Below are 23124 nucleotides of genomic sequence, written 5' to 3'. Positions count from 1 at the left end.
CAGGTAAAGAGGGAGAGAGAGAGAGAGTTCTGAGCAGACTCCACACAACCAGTGCAGAGCCCGATATGGTTCTTGAACCCACGAACCGTGAGATCGTGTCCTGAGCTGAAATCAAGAGTCACTGAGCCACCCAGGCACCCCTATAATTCTTACTCTTAACTGAGACACTGATGTGTCTCCGACATTTACTCAAGTAAGCTTAAAAGAGAATGGAGCCACACTTTATACCAGTCAAAAGTAAGTGTATGGGTGTTTTGTGGTAAAGAATGTTATTAGGCTGGAGCCTAAAGAACTAGATTCAAATCACTGAGTTTTCTTATATATAAATGTAGGAATGGCATTAAATAAGCTCTAAAGTCCTTTATGTAGAAGTCTGTGATCCTATTTTAGGATTAGGTAGCAAGGAATGGGGGCCAAGGACTCCATACAGAGTAAAATTCAGATAGAAATGCTTCATCGAGGTGAGGAGGGGGCAATTCAATTTCTGTTTTCTCTAGTAGCCCTAATTCTTGCTTACTCTTCTTAAAATTCCCAGGCCAAACTGATAAGTATTTATTCCAAGACCAGCTTGAACTGAATAAGAGTAGAAAAACATTACCTCCCAAGATGACATTTCATTCATGCAGTCAATAATTTAGCAAATATTTACCATGCCTCTGCTTTATACAAGGTGCTGTGCAGTGCAGAATGTACAAATGGGCAATCTCTGAACTTTAAAGTTGGTAGGTTGTCCTGCTCAGTAAGGACACACATAAGCAAAAAAATTGGAGAAGTTCCACAGGAAACCTACAAAACCCAGTGGTTGAAGCATAGCTTTCTAGCTTGGAAAGCTGGTCTCCATTTAAAGCTACCTACTCATGGGGCTCCTGGATGGCTCAGTCGATTAAGTGTCTGACTTCGTCTCAGGTCATGATCTCATGGTTCATGGGTTAGAGCCCTTCATGGGGCTCTGTGCTGACAGCTCTGAGCCTGGAGTCTGCTTCAGTTTCTCTCTCTCTCTCTCTCTCTACCTCAACCCCACTTGCACTTTGTCTCTCAAAAATTAATAAACGTTAAAAAATTTTTTTTAAAGCTACCTACATAGAAGAGGTTAATTCCCTTCAGTTTCATAATCTATAAAATGGGGATAATAATAGTACTACTTCATAAAGTTGTTGAGAGGATTAAATGAGAAAACAGGCTAAAGCACCTTAAAATAATGCCTGGTACACAGTTAATACCCAGTAAATGTTAGTTGTTATTGTAGTTTTTATTGGAGTTTAGAAGATTAAGTGGTTGATTTGACTCCAGAGAAGGAAGAAAAATTTCATAAGGAAGTCATGTTAGAACTGGGCATTGACAGATGGAAACAGGACAGTAGGAAGGAAAAGGAAGGAGAAAAGAGAGGGACAAAACAAAGAGAAATCCTTGGTGTAGCAAGTAGTTCAATTTGGCTGGAGTGGAAAGTTCCTTAACAGACACAGTGGCTGCAACCCCAATCAAAATAACACCAGCATTCTTCACAGAGCTATAGAACAAACAATTCTAAAGTTTGTATGGAACCACAAAAGATCCTGAATAGCCAAAGTAATGTTCAAAAAGAAAACCAAAGCTGGATGCATCACAATCCCAGACTTTAGCCTGTATTATAGAGCTGTAATCACCAAGACACTATTGTATTGGCACAAAAACAGACACATAGGCCAATGGAATAGAACTAAAAACCCAGAAGTGGGCCCACAAATATACGGCCAACTAATCTTTGACAAAGCAGGACAGAGTATCCAATGGAAAAAAAAAAACAAACAAAAAACAGTCTCTTGGCAAATGGTGCTAGGAGAACTGGACAGCAACATGCAGAAGAATGAACCTGGACCACTTTCTTATACCATACACAAAAATAAATTCAAAATGGATTAAAGACCTAAATGTGAGACAGGAAACCATCAAAATCCTAGATGAGAAAACAGACGGCAACCTCTTTGGCCGCAGCAACTTCTTACTTGACATGTCTCCCAAAGCAAGGGAATAAAAGCAAAAATGAACTATTGGGACCTCATCAAGATAAAAAGCTTTTGCACCACAAAGGAAACAATCAACAAAACTAAAAGGCAACTGATGGACTGGGAGAAGATATTTACAAATGACATATCAGATAAAGGGCTAGCATCAAAAATCTATACAGAACTTACCAACCTCAACAACTGAAAAACAAATAATCCAGTGAAGAAATGGGCAGAAGACATGAATAGACATTTTTCCAACGAAGACATCCAGATGGCAAACAGACACATGAAAAGATGCTTAACATTGCTCATCATCAGAGAAATACAAATCAAAACCACACTGAGATCCCACCTCACACTGGTCAAAGTGACTAAAATTAACAACTCAGGAAACAACAGGGGAACCTCTTGCACTGTTGGTGGGAATGCAAACTGGTGCTGCCACTCTGGAAAACAGTGTGGGGGTTCCCCAAAAAATTAAAAATACAATTACCCTACGACCCAGCAACTGCACTACTAGGAATTTATCCAAAGGATACAGAAGTGTTGATTTGTAGGGGCATATGCACCTCAATGTTTATACCAACACTATCAACAATAACCAAATCATGGAAAGAGCCCAATGTCCATCAACTGATAAATGGATTAAGAAGATGTGGTATATGCATACAACAGAATACTATCAACAGTGAAAAAAAGAATGAAATCTTGCCATTTTCAACAATGTGGGTGGAACTCGAAGGTATTATGCTACGTGAAATAGGTCAGTCAGAGAAAGACAGATATCACATGATTTTACTCATATGTGGAATTTGAGAAATTTAACAGATGATCATAAGGGAAGGGAAGAAAAAATAAGATAAAAACAGAGAGGGAGGCAAACCATTAAGAGACTCTTAAATACAAAGAACAATCTGAGGGTTTATGGGGGAGGGGGTATGGGGGGGGGAATGGGTGACGGGCATTAAGGAGGGCACTTGTTGGGATGAGCACTGGTTGTTATATGGAGGTGATAAATCACTGGAATCCATTGCTGAAGCCAGGACTACACTATATGTTAACTAACTTGAGAGTACATTAAAAAAAAAAAAAAGTAGCTATACAAAGCAATAAAATAAATTAAAAAATAGAAACAGTGACATGATATGCAGTTCAGAACACCACTGTAGAACTTAATATAAATCACTTAATTTTTTTCTATTAATTTCCCTTCATCCCCACTTATGGCCTAGAAATTAACAGTAGTAAAAATTAGACGAAGTGCTATTATTAATATAGATAATGTAGTCAGCATTACATATATGTAATCCTATTCGGGTAGGATTACATCCTATATGGGTACATAAACCAAAGTATCTAAATCCAAAAACCTTATGTATTTTCCCTGAGCCTTTCTGGAAGCAATCTGTCAAGTTTGAAAAAGCACTAATAATTCTTAAGACTAAGAATCAGAAAACACATTCCATGCCAGGTAAAAGTCACTTAACCCTCTGGGCCTCAATCTTCTCTTAATAAAAATGTATATACTACTATTACTTCAGGATGGATGGATAGAAGAAATGCTAGAATGGTGGTAAGGCTATTGTAGGAAGGGAAAAAACTTGCCAACCTCCTTGGGTAGACATAAAACACAAAGGCCACAATTGATGTAAAAGCACTTTACATACCTGATAAATCTTATATAAAACACAAGGAATTTTTCCTGCATACCACATACAGAAAGGCAGGAACTCTGGACCAGAAGGTGGAGGTAAATGATTATATATATATATTATATATTATATATATATCTATCTATGTAGAATACATAGATATATAATATATAATATATATATTATATATAAATGAAAGTTTTGGGGTTAGATTGACTTAGATCTGAATATGTATATTATATAAATATACTATATGTATAATATATATATAAATATATATATAATATATATAATATATATTAAATATATATATGTGTGTATATATATATTAAATATATATATATATGTTTTGGAGTCAGATTGACTTAGATCTGAATCCTGTCAGGGCCTGTCATACAAGTTCTGTGACCTGAAAGCAAAACAGCCTGAACTACTGTGCTTCTTTCCTGCTATTGCTGAGATTTTACCAAATATACAATGTCAATCCTATAATGGTTTTCCCCCTCACTGCTTCAGCCTCTTACAAGCACCTACAGGATCTAATGACTTACATTTCAGAAATTCTTCTCAGTTTCACCTTATTATTTTAACCCTTATGCCTCCTTTTAGGGCCATTCTGATTTTTTCACTTTTTTTTTTTTAAGTGTCTGAGATTTCCCCCCACCATCACCATTTTTTTAAAGGCAGTTAAGCCTAAAATTAATTAATCATAATTTTACCTCTTCCATCAAGCCCCTCTTGACCCTCCTAAACATAATCTATTAGGCTTGTTTATGTGTCCTGCTCTTTGTAAGTGCTCAACAAATGCTTCTAAAGTTAATAATATTGACAAGTTCACAGTTTAATTGGCAAGTATCAGAAACATCCAAATGCGGTTAGCCAAATCTAGGCCCAATAAAAACTAAATTTTATTATATATTTTCAGGACATTTTTAATAATAGTGGTATTTTTAATATGTTGAGTAATATATTTAATTGTTGGGCAAACTACCTTTTTCTACATTTATCTGCAGGTAATGTATTATTTAATTCTCATTGCATCCTTGTAAAATTGGTTTGGCAAGTATGATTTTCTAATTCACATGTGGGAAAACTGACCAGCAGTTATCTCTATGATGCTGTGGAGCCCCATGAGAACTCAAACCTTCCACTTGTAAATCCAGTGCACCAACTCTGGGAAATTCTGCAAACAGACTGCAAAAATGAAAAACTAAAGAAACTTACTTTTTGCAAACAATATGGAAATGAATAACAATGGAAACATCTGCCAAGAACTCATATGTAATAAACATAACCATCAATTGGCAAGATATGTTTAAAATGTAGGCTCCATTAAATATTTTTTTAATGGACGGATAGTATGGAAGGCATAAAATATTTCCATTGTATTCCTGCTATCCAATTTCAACTTGAATTAATTCCCCACAGAACCTATACTCAAATAGGATTATACAAGGGATTTCACTATTTGGAGAAAAAAGACAAGAAAGCTGTGTCACAGAATGTGCAATGTGATACTCATCTCATGTACTATGCCTTAAAGCTACAAATGGGAGTGAACCCCCTTTGCCTCCTACCCCATCCACACTGAGCCCAAGGGGGCTTCTGATTAACACTTGTCCAAAGCCCACGTTATCTACTTTTTTTTTTTTATTTACTCTTATTTCAGATATATGTCAAATACGCATTGCTAACAAAATCTGTTGGCTTATGTGACCCCTGGGTCGTGATAATAAGGATTATCGCCTGCTAATAATACCTTAGTTTGTTTTGCAGGTCAATGAGGCAAAGTGGAAGTTACCTCTTGGAAGTAACTTATCTTTGATCAGTGCTACCAGTAATTTCAGGATCACTAGCACACCCGTGAGAAACAGACGATTATAAAAGTGTCCAAAGGGTAACTCCGGCTTGGACAACCCGACCTCAAGCCCTGGTGCCAGACAGGAAGGACGGAGACTGGGGGCGTTCAGTCCCCAGTGTGCAAAGTAACCGACAGCTTGTCCATCCCACAGCTCGGCTCCGGATGGGATGGAGGCCGGGCAGGCAGGCTTGCTGTGGCCCGGGGGAGGTTGAGTGCATACCGGGTTGAAGCAGTGACCTTGACAACCCCTCCGCCGCCCCGGGAGGCTCGGGGTGGACGCAGGGTTAGGGTAGCGGCGCGACAGCCTCCAGGTGGCCCGGGGAGTCTCAGGGCGGACGCAGCGCGGGGCAGTGGCGGTATCCCACCCCCACCCCCCACCCCCGAGGCTCAGCCTCGCGGGGGTCTCCCGGCTCTCCCGGGCACCTCCAGCTGCGGGACGGCGGGGCATCTCGGGCGGGGCTCGGGCGGGGGCTCGGGGCTCCCGGGACAGCAGTTGGGGGTCCCTCCTCCGCGGCCGGCCGGGAGGTGGGCCCTACCTCCTCGGTGGCCGTGGGGCAGTAGGAGATAAGCACGAGCGTGGTGAGCAGGTTGATGGCCAGGCCCAGGAGGGTGATGGAGTTGGGAGCCATCCACAGCGGGATCCACTGGAGCAGCCAGGTCCAGTAAACCTGCAGCGGCGGCTCGAGCAGCGAGACGCCCGCCGCGCTGTAGCGGTGCTCCTCCAGCCGCCGCAGCTGCGCCGCGCTCAGCGGCTCCGCCAGCGCCTTCAGCCAGCGCGGCGCCGGCCTGGCCCCGGCGCCCGCCGCCATGGCCGCCTGCGGGCCCTGCCGCTTCGAGGGAGCGCGGCCCGTGCCCGGCGCCAGGGCGGGGAGAGGTGAAGGGAGGGGCTTGCGGACCGGGGCCTGTGGCTGCCGGGTGGGACTCTCCGGTCGGGCTCGCTCGACCGAGGTCGAGGTCAGGCGGGGCCGCCTCAGGTCCCGGGGCCCCCGCCCCCAGAGCGGCCCGGCCGCTCGTGCGACCGCGGGGGTGGAGTGAGGGCGGGGCCTCCGGGGAGAGGACCTGGGGGAGGGGTTGGGGAGAGTCCGGCGAGGTGTCAGGGAGGGTTGGACCGGCTCTCGCTGGCCACCAGGTCACCACTAGGGTCCCGCCAACAGTAACTTTCTGGTTGGCGTGCAAGGGCCCTGATTTCCCCAAGGGGCTGATGCACCTGCCTCTAAAGTTCGATTCTTCTCCAAGGATGTCTGGTCGGGCTCCCGTGAGGAAAAACTCCTCGCTAGCTGGGCAGTTAGAGGCTGGTTCCTCTAACCTGTGGTCTTGTGCACAACTCTTTTCTCCTGGTGTGGGTGTGCCCTGGCCTTTGGCTAACTACTGAAGGACGTCGCTGCGTGTGGAGTCTGGCGGGAGGGGAGGGCGGTTGGTTGTGTGAGAACATGATTTTGCACATCTTGGGTCACCGGCCTCATGGCCCCGTCTGTCTGTCCAAAAAGAGGTCCTACTTGATAAACGCACCACAAAAACAATTCTTCTTCCAACCCAAAGAACAGGGGCCCTTTAGCTCTATAGAACTCTCGCTGTGGGTTCAAAGACCAAGATATTGAAAGGAAAAATCAGGACTTGAAAAGGCTTGCTAACAAGGGGACTGAATGGTTGAAACTCAAATGCCCTTTTTTCAGAGCATCCAGTACCAGTAATTGGACATTTTTACACGCAGCCTTCTCTGGCGATAGAGGACAGGGATCCAGGCAGCGTCCTCCCACTATACAGTGGACTGAGCACACTTGCCACACAATGGTAGTTCACCAGCCCCTTACCTCACAATGCACCTCTTTACACAGGGGACATCCTGCCTTAAACATTGCACAGCCTGAGATAAGCCTCCCTCTTGCCTTTTTTTACTTCCTGGTTCTGATCTTTATGCAATTTTCTAAGGCATAGAACAAGCTCAGAGACTGCTTTCAAGACAGTGTGTTAAGAAACATGTATCAGCAGATGCAGTTTGTCCCGCAGGATTCACATTATGACACCTCGGAGAGGAGTCAGCAAACTACTAACAGCCCACCACCTGTTTTAGTACAGCCCACGGGCTAAGTATGGTATTTACATTTTTAAATGGCTGAAAAAAATCAAAGGAATTTTTTTGATGCAAAATTATATGAAATTCAAACTTCAGTGTCACAAATAAGGCCACGTTTATGCCTCACATATTGTTTAAACTACTTTCTCACTCAAAAGCCGAGTTCTGTGGTTGTGACAGACACCACACGGGCCTGCAAACCCTGGAATATTTACAGTCTGGTCCCTCACAGAAAAAAGTTTGGTGACCCCTGCCTTAGGTGTCTATAGACCAAACCATTCATTGGATATATACCTCCTAATCTTTCATGTGAAGACAAAAGTGCTGAAAAATGCAGGAAAGGAATCAGAATGACAGAGATCCATTTTTAACTATGCTGGTTTTATGTACAGTAAACTTGGAGACATCTGTTTTTTTAATTTATCAATGCCATGAAAAATCCAGGGAGAAATCCTTTTTCACATCAATAAATTTAACTATATTACAGATAATTTCTAGTGCACATCAAAACATCAAAGGAGAATGAAAATACACAAGCCATAAACCAGGAAAAGGTATTTCCCTCAAGTAAAATCCACATTGACTACTACCCAGATTATATAAAGAACTCCTAAAATTAACAAGAAACAGAAAAACAATCAACTGGGCTTATATTCAGATACCTGTAAGAAAAATCCCCAAAATCTGGTGACATAAACAAAATAAGAGTTTATTTCTTTCTCGCATAAAAATCTATAATTGCAGTGGCCTCATGATCATCAGGAACTCAGGCTCTTCTGTCTTTCTCCTCTAACATCCTCTCTGACTTGCACCTTAAGGTCATCACTTGGTTCTGAATGGCCTCTGGAGCTCCACCCATTCTATTTGCATTTCAAGTAGACGGAAAGAGAAAGGGAGTGGAAAAAAAAAAAAAAAGTTGGATACCACTCAGCCCAGCCAGCAAAATAAGGTGCTTTTCTAAAATTCCAAAACAACACTTCTACATGCATCCCACTAGCCCAGAACTTAATCACGTGGTCTTGAGTGCAAGTATTAGCAAGGAGGAATAGGAGGGGACAACCATTTTGAAAAATAATCTGGCATTATCTGGTAAAGTTGAATATGCACGTACTCTAGCACCACAATTCTGACCCAGGAGTACATCCTAGAGAAATTCTTGCACATGTGTCCTAGGAGATAGGTATAAGAATATTCATCTTTGTACAATAATCAACAACTATAAATACCCTAAATGTCCACCAATACTGAATGGATAAGCTGAGGTATTTTCACACAATTTAATATTATACAGCAAGTTTAATATAGCAGTAGAAAATAAACCATAGCTACACTTATTAACATGAATTGCACAAGTATAATACTGAGAGATGGAAAAAAAAGCAAGTTACAGAAAAAATGCACATAATATGATTTATTTAATTCACACAGAGTTCAAAAACATGTATGACTTTGCATTTAGGAATATGTACATATATGACAAAAGCTATGAAGAAAAGGAAAAAAAATGATATATAAAAATCCAGAAATGGGATTGTAGAAGGGCACACTGATTCCAAAGTATTGGTAATTATATTAATTAGGATACAAAACCCCATGGTCTAAGTATTTTTCTCTCACCTATTGTCAGGCAATTCTGGGCTGGTATGGCAACTCCAAAGCGTCAGGAACACTGATTCCTTCCATTTTATTAGGACGTGATGGTGATCTGCTGTGACATCTGTCACCCCATTGATCACCAGGGTTGATTCGGCTTATCTGGCTGGGTAGGCGGGTGTCCCTTTCTTCCCTCGCTGCTCCATGTGCATCCCTCCTGAAGCTGTGCACTCTGTAGAAGAGGACAACCTTCCCCAATACAGGAGGATCATTCTTCGGTCAAGGGTATACGAGTAGTTGCGCTCCCCTGCTAGAACCTCCAAACAAGCTCTAGAGGTCCATTTTATTAGTCTGTCACCCTCAGGATGTTGCCCCTTGTCCTTATAGTCAAAAATGACTAACCACAAGTTCCAACCAATTCAAATGGGAAAAAAGAGAAGCTGTGCTCTTTTCCTTGCTAGGGCGTGGCCTAAAATTGTCCCTGTTTCTTCTGCTCTTATCCTATTGGCCAAAACTTGGTCACATGGCTATGTGTAGCTGCAAGAAAGGCTAGAAACGTAGTTTTTAGCTGGCTAACCATTTTCCCCGGTAAATAATTTCTGTTATTACTGAAAGGTTGGAAAATGGATATTGAAGGGCCCTTTTGCTATCTCAGCCACAATTAAAAAAAATTTTTTTTTAACGTTTATTTATTTTTGGGACAGAGAGAGTCAGAGCATGAACGGGGGAGGGTCAGAGAGAGGGAGACAGAATCTGAAACAGGCTCCAGGTTCTGAGGGAGACAGAATCTGAAACAGGCTCCAGGTTCTGAGCTGTCAGCACAGAGCCCGACGCGGGGCTTGAACTCCTGGACCACGAGATCGTGACCTGAGCCGAAGTGGTTTGCTCAACCGGCTGAGCCACCCAGGCGCCCCTCTCAGCCACAATTTTTAAACTAGGTAGTAGGAACATGGTATTTATTTTATTTATGCTATATATGTGTAATCATTTTTCTTTGCAAATGTGGAATATTATATCATCAAAAAGGAGTAAAAGTAATAAAAAATTAAAAGCACATTTTCTCTAACACTCATACTCTTAAGCTGCTTTCTACCCTTGTTTTTTGGGGAAAATTTTTGGAAATTTCAAATGAATTCCAGACCTATTAAGGCCTACCTGTCTAATGGCAAAGAAAAGTAGATTAGAGATTTCTTATTATTTCACCTCTTGAATCACGGCTTCCTTTGATTATCATGGTTTATCACATAGTGATTGATGTTCACAAGTTTTCCATTTTTGAACTAACATGGTAACTTACATTTATGAGCTCCAGTGAGGCTCTGTTCTAAGCATCAGGAGTTATTTCATTTAGTATTTTTAAAATCCTATGAAGTAGGTATGATCCTCATCCCCATTTGCAGATTTTTTTCATTGGATCCCACTGAGGTTCAATAACTTGCCCTGACTGCACAACTAGAAAAGTGGTAAAACCAGGATTCAAGACCACATAGTTTGATTCCAGAGCCTATACTGCTAACCATAGCTAAATGCCACCTACTAAATTACATATATAAATATTGGACTTAGATGGATATTTTTGTCAATATTCAACTGTCCAGTTTCTATATATCATGTAGATTTTATGCCATTCTAGATATTATGTAAAAAACGGTTTTATTTAAATACTGAAACTGATGAAGAATTCCCTTGCTCAGATGCCTTTGGTAAAGTCCAACCTCCCTAGCTTGGCATTTGAAGGCTGAATCTACTTTTCCAGTCTTACCTCCCAAATATCTCCTCTAACCTCACTTCCCTTTCTAAGTCTCCTGCTCCAACTTCCATTAGCTGTTGCCAAACACACCCAACATTTTCTCATGTCCTGATTTTCTCCCTGGGCTTGGGGAGTACCTTCCATCCCTCATTACCCCTAAAACATTGCCCGCCAATCAAGGCTCAGCTTAAATTCCATCTTCTCTGAGATGACCTTGCACATTCTTCCAGTTTGACCTCTCCTGCTTCCACACAACCAGAGCCTTTGTACTTGTATTCCACTCTGTCTTTGGTCACTTACTTATATACCAATCTACCTCTCACCCAGCTTATAGAGTACTAGGATCACATTCCTGCACTGAGTGTGTTCCTCAATACCTGGCACTCAATAGACATCCATGCTTTTAAAAAACTTTTCATTTTGAAATAATTATAGACTCAGAAAGTAGCAAAAATAATACAGAGGGGTCTCTTGTACTCATCACCTACCCTCCCCCAATGGTAACATCTTAACATATTCACAGTACAATAGGTCCACAAATTTTTACTTGATTGTTTAGCTAAACTGAATTTCTTTCCCAAAAGAGAAAGGATATCTTGGTTTTACTGCTGCTTCTCTTTGTGTATGTAACTTTCACTTACATTTCAAAACTCCTTCCTCAGCATCTCAGCCAACTTCCCACAAAAGGTAACATAGTCTCATGTAGTCAGATCAGGTGCATCTGTTGTGATATAACAGCTTCAAAAAGCCACTGATTTCCATTGGTTTGGAAAAAGGCATGGGTTGCAATCAAGAAATCACTGGCTAGGGTTGCCTAGCTGGCTCAGTCTGATAAGCCTCAGACACTTGATTTCGGCTCAGGTCATGATCTTGCCATTAGTGGGTTCACATCCCCTGTCAGGCTTTGCATTGTCAGCGGGGAGCCTGCTTGGGATTCTTTCTCCCTCTCTTTCTGCCCCTCCACGCCTCTCAAAAATAAAAAAATTAACTTGAAAAAAAAGAAATCACTGGCTAGATTTGGGGTGTAGCAGAATGTTATCATTTAGGGAGTCAAGCTGGGTGTTTAGAGGTTTAGACTCATAGGATGGAGTATTTATAAAGATTAGTATGGTTCTGCAGTTCTTTTTTCATTTACTTGCTTTGATCTAATTTATGTTTTTATAGTTTTGTACTTTGAGACTTTAAAGTCCATACTTTATAGAACTATGATACCTTACAAAATCCATGAGCAGACATGCAGTGTTTAATAGTAGGTTGCCAAAACCCTTTGCTCTCTTCTTTTACAAATGCTTGATTTCCTGAACGAAATCAGAAAACAATATTTCACAATATAGTCCCTGAGATGTTGTAATTGTGCTTTTTATCTGAAATTGTGAAAGCAATTTAGGATTAAGGAAACTGATTTCCCTCAGAGACTGTTCTTAGCACTCTTTTTTTATATCCTTTAACCTTTTTAATTTGTTAACCTTTTCTGAGTTCGCATCCTACTGCTTTAAGATTTTTTCCACAATATGATTTGAGGAGCACTAGTGGGAATGTTCTTCCTCAAAAATTCCTTCTTCAGCAGTCTAGGGTGCCTGAAATCCTAAGAGTTATTCCTGTCTTCCGGTTAGGGCTTTTAGGAGTGACAGGTTAGGTCACATGTCAGTGTTAAGTTAGGTTGTTATCAGGAATACCTTAGGAGGGACACTTTTATCAGACTGACTTTCTTTTGGGCCGGTGAGAGACAATGGCCCGAATAAATATCCATATAAGGAGCTAGAGAGAAAGAGGGCTGGAGCCACACCTGTCCTGAAGGAACAGGTACAGGACTCACCTGGAGATCCTGTTACAATAAAGGTTCCGAGTGAGGAGATGTGGAGAGTGCATGGTGCTGAGTTTTCTTTCCTAACATGCTCCCAGATGATGCCCATGCTGCTGGTCACAAGACCACATTTCAAGTGCAACATCCACTCTTAGAAGGCTTGGGTATAGGCATTGCTCTGAAGAAGCCCTTTAAACCCCAGGTGGAAGGGGGCTAGGGCAGAACAAAGAGAGAAAGCACTCGGGGCAGTTTAGGGACAAGAAAAGAAAGACCAGTTTGGCTCACTTAATTCTGTTTAAAGCTGTTTTTTTCCAGGACAAAGAAGAGTTAGATGATAGATAGATATTTAAGATTTTGTATTTTATTTTATATTTCTGATTTTATGTTATATATATTACATATATATGTATATATTTATTTAAAACTCATTACATAATGTTCTCACCAGTGGAACTGAGATCCACTTGTTGGTCCCTGGTGAAGGTGTTGGCTTCTGGTTGTTGATGAGGCTTTTCTAAGATTATGCCATGCTTCCAAGAACTGGGACACCTTGAGCTCCCTGACAGTGTGTCTGGAACAACATCCATTGGAAGATCTGGGAATAAAAAAGTGTTTTGTATTAAAATAAACTCCTATATCACAGGAAGAATATAACATGTGCATAAAGTTCAATGGGTAAGCATACAAGGGGTTGTGGTGGTAGTCTCAGGCTATGCTCTCAGGTTCTGTCCAAGGTTTTCTTTTCTTCTGCAAAGAGGAATAGGGAGGGTGGTGGGGGACAGGTTAAGAAACCACTGCTGAGATAATGCCTGTAAAACACAGAAGTAGGTGCTTTTTTAAAAATTTTTTATTGTTGATTTTCTCTTTGCTATTTCCCCTTTCTTTAGTTCCTTGCCTTGTGAGGTTATTTCTGGCTTCATTTTTATCTCACTGCTCTTGATTTCCCCTCCCTTGGTGAAAATGATAATGTGTTAGTCAGTTCTCCTTTTCTCCCCCTGCTTTGATGTTGATTCTTGGTCTTGCCCTCCACCAAGCCCCTTCTTGCCATCTCCTGCTGATCTGTCCATCACTCTTGCTTAACTTCCTCAGAGAGTGGAGTTACTACTTTGGTGACACTTTGGTTCAGAGTCCATGCTTGCTATTATGAGGACTCAACAATCATGGAGAAACTTGTCTCACCAAGGAACTCCTACTATTGCTACCTAATGTTTGTTGAACCCTAACTAAGAGCTATTAACAAGTGAATAAAGTCATCCTGTGCAGAGATGCTCTGCCTCTTCCTGGCAGTCTTTGCTACCACCCAACCCGGCTCCAGCTCAGCGGTACCTCCCCAGGGCAGGAATGGGAACTGAATGGACAATGACCCCCAGTGGACATTCAGGAGTGTGGCAGGGATGACCCGTCCAATGGCACTTCAGGGGATACATTACTTGGGTCTCTAGTGTCTGGAATTTTCCAAATGACCACATGACTCCAAATCAGTTTTGGTTTATTTTGCAACATGGCTTCTTTCCAATTACCCCTTGTCCTAATCATCCAAGAAGGATGCCTTACAGAGTCCAAATAATGGTTCCTTTCCTTGCCACAGTGTTTCTGGTAACCCCTAGTTCTTTTTTATTTATTTATTTTTTCATTAACAAAACAAAAAAAAAGCCGATATACACGCCAATAAAATTGGTATGTAATGTCTTTAAAATGTTTTCATGGGCTCCAAGACTAGGATGAAGGTGAGAGTTCAGGAATAAAGAAGGGAGCCTCTTGCCTGTGGATAGCTGTGTAAGTGCTTATCTACGAAGAACAGAAAGATGCTTTCTAAAGCTATTGCTTGGGAGTGAAAGAAATTATGGTGGACTATGCGCTTGAGTGTGATGTTTTTTCCTTTCATGACTGAGTCAGCCAGTGCCCCAAGCCACCCTGAGTGACTTCTCTGGGAGTGTTTAACTGTTTTGCTGCCTCTCTGGTATTTTGTTCCTAGTAATCTACTCCAGAGAGTAGAAAAATATTCAGCTAGGCCATAGGTTCCTCAGACCAGAGCAGTTGGTTGTTCATCAAGTGGTTTGTTTCTCTAGTCCATTCTAAGTTATCAAAGTTTAATAACAAAGGATTTTATAAATATATACATGTAGCAAGCACCTGAATTTTTGGTACAAGGATGGTAATTAATGGCCCAGCTAAAATAAGAACTAAAACACGGGCACCTGAGTGACTCAGTTGATTAAGCCTCTGACTCTTGATTTTGGCTCAGGTCATGATCCCAGGATCCTAAGATTGAGCCCTGCATCAAGCCTCATTTCAAGCTCTGCACTGAGTGTGGAGTCTGCTTAAGATTCTCTCTCTCTCTCTCTCTCTCTCTCTTTCTCTCCCTCTCTATCTCTTTGCGGCTCAGTTGGTTAAGTGTCCGACTTTGGCTCAGGTCATGATCTCATGGTTCTCAAGTTTGAGCCCTGCATTAGCCTCTGTGCTGACAACTCACAGCTTGGAGCCTGCTTTGGATTCTGTGTCTCCCTCTCTCTCTCTCTCTGCCACTTTCCTGCTTGTGGTCTGTCTCTCTCACTCTTAAAAATAAATAAACATAAAAAAAAATATTTTAAAAAGATTCTCTCTCTCCCTCTGCCCCCTCCCCCCACTTGTGCATGCTCTCTGTCTCTAAAATAAAAAAAATAAAAATAAAATAAATAAAATAAATGTGGGGTTCAATCTAGAGTTCAATTAATATCATAGGAGAATTGGTACTGGTATTATTATTTCTGATTCTATTCCTACTTCCAGGAAAAAGAGACCAAACTTGTATTTCTAGAATTCTCTTCTATAAAACTTAAGTGAGGAAGGAGATGGAGGGTCAGACTTGGAGTTTGGTGAGTGGGGAAAGGCTGGAGTGGGAGAGAAATTGGATGGAGATACAGGGAAGGAAACAGAGGTGGTTCAGGGCTGGCTACTCCTTTTATTTTTTTTTAATTAATTTATTTTTTAAAATTTACATCCAAGTTAGTTAACATACAGTGCAATAATGATTTCAGGAGTAGAATCCAGTGATTAATCACCTACATATAACACCCAGTGCTCAACCCAGCAAGTGTCCTCCTTAATACCCTTTGCCCAGTTAGCCCATCCCCCCCCCCAAAACCCCTCCAGCAACCCTCAGTTTGTTCTCTGTATTTAAGAGTCTCTTGTGGTTTCTCCCCTTCCCTGTTTTCATATTATTTTTGCTTCTCTTCCCTTGTGTTCATCTGTTTGTGTCTTAAATTCCACCCATGAGTGAAGTCATATAATATTTGCCTTTCTCTAATTTCACTTAGCATAATACCCTCTAGTTCCATACACATTGTTGAAAATGGCAAGATTTCATTCCTTTTGAACACCAAATAACATTCCACTGTGTGTGTGTGTGTGTGTGTGTGTGTGTGTAGACATATATATCACATCTTCTTTACCTATTCATTTGTCAATGGACATTGGGCTCTTCCATACTTTGGCTATTGTCGATAGTGCTGCTGTAAATATTGGGGTACAAGTGCCCCTTCGAAACAGCACTCCTGTATCCTTTGGATAAATACCTAGTAGTGCAATTGCTGGGTCATAGGGTAGTTCTATTTTTAACTTTTTGAGGAACTTCCACACTGTTTTCCTGAGTGACTGCACCAGTTTGTATTCCCACCAGCAGTGCAACAGGTTTGCTCTTTCTCTGGATTGTTGCCAACATTGGTGTTACCTGAGTTGTTAATTTTAGCTATCTGACAGGAGTGAGGTGGTATCTCATTGCAGTTTTGATTTGTATTTCCCTGATGATGAGCGATGTTGAGCATTTTTTCACGTGTCCGTTAGACATCTGGATGTCTTCTTTGGAAAAATGTCTATTCATGTCTTTTGCCCATTTCTTCACTGGATTATTTGTTTTTGGGGTGTTGAGCTTGATAAGCTCTTTATAGATTTGGGATATTAGCCCTTTATCTGATATGTCATTTGCGAATATCTTCTCCCATTCTGTTGGTTGCCTTTTCATTTTGCTGATTGTTTCCTTCACCGTGCAGAAGTTTTCATCTTGATGAGGTCCCAACAGTTCATTTTTGCTTTAGTTTCCCTTGCACTGGGAGACATGTCAAGTAAGAAGTTACTGTGGCTGAAGTCAAAGAGGTCTTTGCCTGCTTTTTCCTCTAGGATTTTGATGGCTTCCTCTCTTACATATAGGTCTTTCATCCATTTTGAGTTTATTTTGTGTATGGTGTAAGAAAATGGTCCAGGTTCATTCTTCTGCATGTCACTGTCCAGTTTTCCCAACACCATTTGCTGAAGAGACTGTCTTTTTTCCATTGAATATTCTTCCCTGCTTTGTGAAAGATTAGTTGGCCATATGTTTGTGTGTACATTTCTGGGTTCTCTTTTCTATTCCATTGATCTATGTGTCTGTTTTTGTGACAGTACCATACTGTCTTGATGATTACAGCTTTGTAATACAGCTTGAAGTCTGGAAATGTGGTGCCTCCAGCTTTGGTTTTCTTTTTCAGGATTGCTTTTGCTATTCAGGGTCTTTTGTGGTTCCATACAAACTTTAGAATTGTGTATTCTAGCTCTGTGAAGAATACTGGTGTTATTTTGATAGGGATTGCACTGAATATGTAGATTGCTTTGGGTTGTATCGACATTTTAACAGTGTTTATTCTTCCAATCCATGAGCATGGAATTTTTTTTTTCCATTTTTTGTGTGTCTTCTTCAATTTCTTTCATAAGCTTTTTACAGTTGTCAGTGTGTAGATTTTCCACCTCTTTGGTAAGGTTTATTCCTAGGTATTTTATGGTTTTTGTCGCAATTGTAAATGGGATAGATTCCTTGATTTATCTTTGGGCATCTATTGAGAGGATCATGTGGTTCTCATTCTTTCTTTTATTAATGTGATGTATCACATTGATTGACTTGCAGATATTGAACCAGCCCTACATCCCAGGAATAAATCCCACTTGATTGTGGTAAATAATTTTTTAATGTATTGCTGGATCCAGTTGGCTAGTATTTTGTTGAGAATTTTTGCATCCACGTTCATCAGGGAAATTGGTCTGTAGTTCTTCTTTTTAGTGGAGTCTGTCTGGTTTTGGAATCAAGGTAATGCTGAGGACTGGCTACTCCTAACTTCTATAGCTCATGTACATAAATATTTAGAAGTTATAAATGAAGCTAATGGATGGTTAATAAACTAGTTGTATTCTCCAGTCTTCATGAGCTGAATCCATAATGACTTGGAAGGCCAGGTTTGAATTGTAGAACTGTCAGATTCTTCAGAGATACTTGCTACAATATGGTGACCCACTGCCAGTCTCCCCACTCTTTACATCCTAGCTCCTTCCAGCACCACACCAGAAGGGTTCTTAGACCCACATGAGCAGATGCCCCACCTCATGCACAAGCTCTAGTCACATTCCCACACCCCTGCCTCCTGGCAAACATGTGTCTCTGTCCTAACCTTTAAGCCTCAATGTGCATAAACTGGCCATGTGTTTCTTTTTAGGGGGTTTGAACTCAGGGAAAAGGCCCACAAATTCCCTAAAAGTTAGCTTGGGTGCAGTTTACAAGGAGGATGTGGTAAGGATTCTAAATAGGCACATCCCCTTGGCTTTGTGGCCCTCCTGCCCTGTGGAGGGAATTAATGGGTGGAGGAGGGCCAGAGTGAGGCTCTTGAAAGTGTAGAATTCCCTCTTGCCCAGGTCCAAGGCTAGTACTAAGTGGTAGAACTGTCCAGTGTTCCCACAAAGAACATCTTTAGAAGTAGCAGGTAAATAGTGAAGCTATGGCCTTAGAGGTCCACACTTATATCCACACTTGTCCAGGAAGTTCAGAGTCTTTGAGTGGACCATAGTGGGTTGGACACAGACATTCCACCAGTATGGAATAAAATGGAGAGACTTTCCTTCTCTCCATTTTCTAGGCACAGAAAATATTCCAGCTGACCCAGGGCCTGAGGTAGGACCCCCAAACAGGACAGAGAGAATTTCTCAATTTCACTAGCTAGTGGAGAGCTCATCTAGCTAGTGGAGAGCTCATATTTTAATTTGATTTAGAAAAATAAAGTCATGTGGCATGGCCTATACTTCATTCTAGTGTGATACATACATGGATAATAACAAATACATAAACCATATTATCCAACTTCTGAATCCTTATAGGGATCTCTTACACCTGCTGTCTTCCCTGTTTATGTCTTCCCCTTTGTTTACTAGTCTTCTACATTATAAACTCTTTGAAGGCATGAAGTGGATTATTCATCATTGGGTTCTAGCTGAATCCAACACAGTGCCATGTACACATCAGACATTCAATAATTCATTTGTTGAGCTGAATAGAATTTTTCCAAAAGATTAAAAACGAGTGGCTAAGGATATATTACCTTGTTCCAATGTTTCTTGGAACTAGTGGGTTTTTCTCCTATTTCGGTATTAATTTAGATGAAACATTCATTAAGCTTTCTTCTAAAGTAAGTAAATAAATATGATCCTTTAGAATATTTAATAAATGTTTAGTTTCCAAAAAGAATTCTTGATAAGTTCCTGTGACATATAATTTTTCTTTAATAAAGTCAAATTCAAACAAAATTAGAACAAAGTTATACGAAAGGTAATAGCAATGACAGCTTCTGACATTTTTTGCTCTTTGTCGTTTCAAAATAGACTTTTTTCTTCCTTTTTGGAATTTTGTGGTGCATGAGTACCCTTAAAGAGGTCATATGTAGAAAAATAACATTATCTAGTACAAAATATATTTGAGAGCATGAGTCATGACTGGGAACCAATATTTTGTAAGGATACTTTACAGTCACTTTTAGGCAATGTTTATACAAAGCCTAACAAACTTGACCCTGACTTGGCAAAATCAGTCAATGAGTGAATTAGGCAACCAGCTTAGTTGCTGTCCTGGAGTTCAGACCAAGCAGCTGGGCTGCAGGGGCCCACACCAATTAGTTTTGCCAGACAGTTGTTTATTGGGTTTGCACATAAGGATATGATCTTCTTGACGTTACAGAGATGCCAGGTTTCTTTTACATAAAATATCTTAGTCGATAATGTATAAATATATTTTCTGATTAAAATGGGTATTTACATAGGGGTTGCGCACATTACTGCTTCACAATGATTAAGGATATGGGGTAGTAGCCAATATTCTTCACAACCGATAAGGCAGGATCACCAACTCATCAGAACAGAAGAGGCAGCCATTATAGTTTGGACAAGAACCCAAATTTTCTCTTGCTATTCCCAAAGGTACTGCAGCTACCTGAATACACCACTCCTTCCCTTGATGAGACCCACGTCAGCCCAGGAGTGTGATCTCCCCCATACCTCCCAGCTCTAACCTGGAAAGGAAGCAGGGCAGATATTTTAAAATGTTGTCCCAGGATCCTATGGGCCCACCTACAGGTCACAATGTATTTATCTCCTAGGACAAAAGACCAAAAAGAAGAAATGGGGGGAGACAAGGGAATAAACAGTAATGGTGAGGTGACTTACTTACCCTTCACTCCCTTAACTGAAACTTTCTCTAGAACAGCAGGAAGAGTCAAAGGAAGCACTGAAAAGATGATGCGCTCCTGCAAATGTTTCTCAGCTTCTAGGATTTTGATGGTCTTCATTAGTCTGAATGGATGCCATCAGCAATCTCTAAATCTATAACCGCTCTGTCATCTGCAGTAACTCTCTGTCACTAGGACTAGCTGTTTTGGCAGGAGCTCTGGTACATTTGGCCTGGAGGCTGTGCCAGAGACAAATGAAGGTCAGGCCTGAGTTTGGTGGCACCTGGCTCCCAGCCTTTTGTCCTCAGTTCTGTTTGCGCACACAACCCCAAGCACATAAAAGAATACTGTGTGATCTCATCATAAGTGCTTCAAACTTATTGTACCATTTATTGAATACAATTTCCCTTCTGTTGAGAAAACTGTGTCTGAGAGACTTTATGAAGTTGTCTTATAGGGAATACAAATGGGAAAAAGCGTACAGATCCACTGGTGTTAAGCAGGATTGTGTGAAATAAACAACCCTGTTTTGCTTAGAAAAATCTGTTAGATCAAGAAAAGAGTGACCTTTCAAGAGAAAGATGGGTTTTCAAGATCTGACTGTGGTATATAGTACTATGTCATTTTATTCTGGAAAAAAGAAAGCATTTACAGCCTACTATTTTAAACTGAAACAACAGCTTTTGCTAATTTTCTAGCTTGCTTTTTTTGTAAAGTACAGTGACCAAGCACAGACAATCATGAGCAAAATGTTGACTTCAAATGAAATTTTGTATGCAATTTTTAATTAAGCAATCCCGTGCAAACATTTTTTTTTTCTTTAACATCAGGAGGAAAGAAAACAACCACACTTGAGTGCTGGTGGAAAACAGAAAATGCTTTCTCATTGCAATCAGATTTCAAAGCAGTGGAGTGTAGGGAGGCAGGGCCCAGGCCCTTAGTATTCCTCAGGGTTGCTTGATTGCAAGTCTCGCAAATATGAATCAATTATGTTAGGAGGTACGCCTTGCAAGAGAAGCCTGCAGAAGGAAAGACCACCTAGAGAGGACAAAAAGGAAAAGGCCAAGTCAAAACCGTCTACATGAAAAATTACTGAAATACTACTTCCTGACTAGCTGCCTAGAAATGTGACTAATTATGTTCCAGTTAGTCACAAAGATTCATTCAGTCCTACTGGGAAATCTCCTGCATTTAGTACATTTAGAATTTAAAGCAGTTGGCATCTAGAAGGAAAAGCAAGTTCCCGGCAGATCCATAGCAGTTTCTTGTTCCCTGCTATTATTCCATCTTAGTTTAAATTCCTAACTGGTTTTGGAAAGGATCTATTGCTCTTTTGGGTTTTAGGATTCTTCTATAGATGATTTAAGCCTTCTGGTTGGATGGCAGAGTAGATGTAGACCATGTTATGAATCAGTGAGAAGAACTGTTTTCCTGTTCGTTAATGTTCCTTTTAATTTAGCACAAAGAACTCCAACTCAAGCGCAGTGGAGAAGAAAAAAGGAACCACTCCTTTAATTTTGGCTATTTATACACTATCAAAGTGCAAAAATTGGAAAGATTTTGTTAAAAATAGTAAAACGTGTCCAATGCCTTCTGAACGTGAAAAATCCTACTACTATTTCAAACTTACCTTCCATGTGTCTGAATTATATTTATAAAATAAAAGTACCCCTTCACAAGAGAACCCATGAAACTATAAAAATTCATGGTCCTTTAAGGAAGTGCTTCACTACTTGCTAATAAACTCACGTCCAGGCAAAAACAGCATGCCATTTGAACATTCTTAAAACTTCTTGAATGCAAATTTGGGAAAGTCATTCTCCTTTTTAAAAAAAAAAAAATTCAAGTCACATATTGGTAGAAATGATGCCGCTTATGTACATGTCCATTCCTTGATGCAAAGCGTTCAGAATGCTTGGGTATCATTTTCATCAACATTAAATGCATTAATTCATGCTTTACTGCATTCAACAACTTGCTTCATGTCAACAGGAGATTGTTGTGATGAATAAGTACTAGCTGTTAATGTCAAGATACTTAAATACAAATTGAAACTACAAAGTTAGAGATTTTAAATAGTCTATTTTCATTGGATTACAGAATGAAAATCATGCCATACTCCACAGGCTTTGTATGGCTTATGACAGTCATAAGCTTCATATGCCAAAACCATATGAAAGCTTACCTTAGATGATAATATACATTCAAAAATCCTTACTGTGCTACAACTAAGGGAAAGAGAGAAAGAGAGAGAGAAGTTGTAAGCATTAATAAAGTGCTAAAACCAAAGTTGAGTACTTGTTGGATGAAATTATAGTCATGATTATGATGAGGTGATTTCATTAATCCTTAGTCATGTGAAAGATGTAGGAAAATAGAAGCATATGGAGTGAAGGGCAGGGATCCAGTCACTTCAAAAGGATAATTAATATGTAAAACATTTATTAATATGCACAACAACTTTGCCTGATCAGGTGGCAAAGCCAACTTGATTGTACAGTGAATATTTATGGTAAAAGCTTCCAAACCATTAGCTTAAAAAAAAAAAAAACCTACAACATATATATATTGTGTTTTTCAACAAAAGAAAAACAGAGACAAGAGACAAAGCATTAGTGTACATATATATATGTTGAAATGCTAAAAGGCAAAATTATCAAGTAGATAAAAATATTAAACTAGTATATTCTATAATATTGTATTCTGAACTGATTATATATGACTGATCTAAATAAACACAAGGCCTAAAAAAACTTAGGGTAGAAAGCTACTCTATGTATAATCTACAAAACCTTAAAGAAAGAGCCCTAATTTGGTCATCTTTTGCAAGCTGACATTATCTCTGGGAATTGTAAACTCAGGCATAGATTTACAACATTAGAGTTTACATCAGGTTGTTTACCCAGTCCCAA

At 40.3% G+C, this 23124-nt stretch overlaps 2 protein-coding genes across 11 annotated transcripts in view; both read right to left on the bottom strand.

Moving 5' to 3' along the window:
* CHPT1 (choline phosphotransferase 1) overlaps positions 1-6491 on the bottom strand; it is a 35786-nt gene extending 29295 nt beyond the window's left edge. The window contains exon 1 of one of the 2 annotated variants that reach the window (XR_006294473.1): positions 6035-6464. Coding sequence is in view for 1 of the 2 variants with exons in the window: in XM_043562331.1 (XP_043418266.1) it covers positions 6035-6307 (273 nt within the window). In the remaining variant the exon portion in view is untranslated. Of the gene's footprint in view, positions 1-6034 lie in introns of both variants that reach the window. The other variant, XM_043562331.1, reaches the window with a different exon arrangement.
* Positions 6492-20575: 14084 nt separating this feature from the next.
* MYBPC1 (myosin binding protein C1) overlaps positions 20576-23124 on the bottom strand; it is an 86508-nt gene continuing 83959 nt past the window's right edge. For 5 of the 9 annotated variants that reach the window (XM_043562319.1, XM_043562323.1, XM_043562322.1 and 2 more), the window contains one exon: positions 20576-21250. In XM_043562319.1, coding sequence (XP_043418254.1) covers positions 21150-21250 — 101 coding nt within the window. In that variant the 3' untranslated portion in view covers positions 20576-21149. Of the gene's footprint in view, positions 21251-22397; positions 22441-23124 lie in introns of all 9 variants that reach the window. The other 4 variants (XM_043562320.1, XM_043562321.1, XM_043562326.1 and 1 more) reach the window with 2 other exon arrangements.

This window comes from Prionailurus bengalensis, chromosome B4 (genome assembly GCF_016509475.1).
Source record: "Prionailurus bengalensis isolate Pbe53 chromosome B4, Fcat_Pben_1.1_paternal_pri, whole genome shotgun sequence".
NCBI classification, from domain to species: domain Eukaryota; kingdom Metazoa; phylum Chordata; class Mammalia; order Carnivora; family Felidae; genus Prionailurus; species Prionailurus bengalensis.
This window is presented reverse-complemented; position numbering and strand designations above follow the sequence as displayed.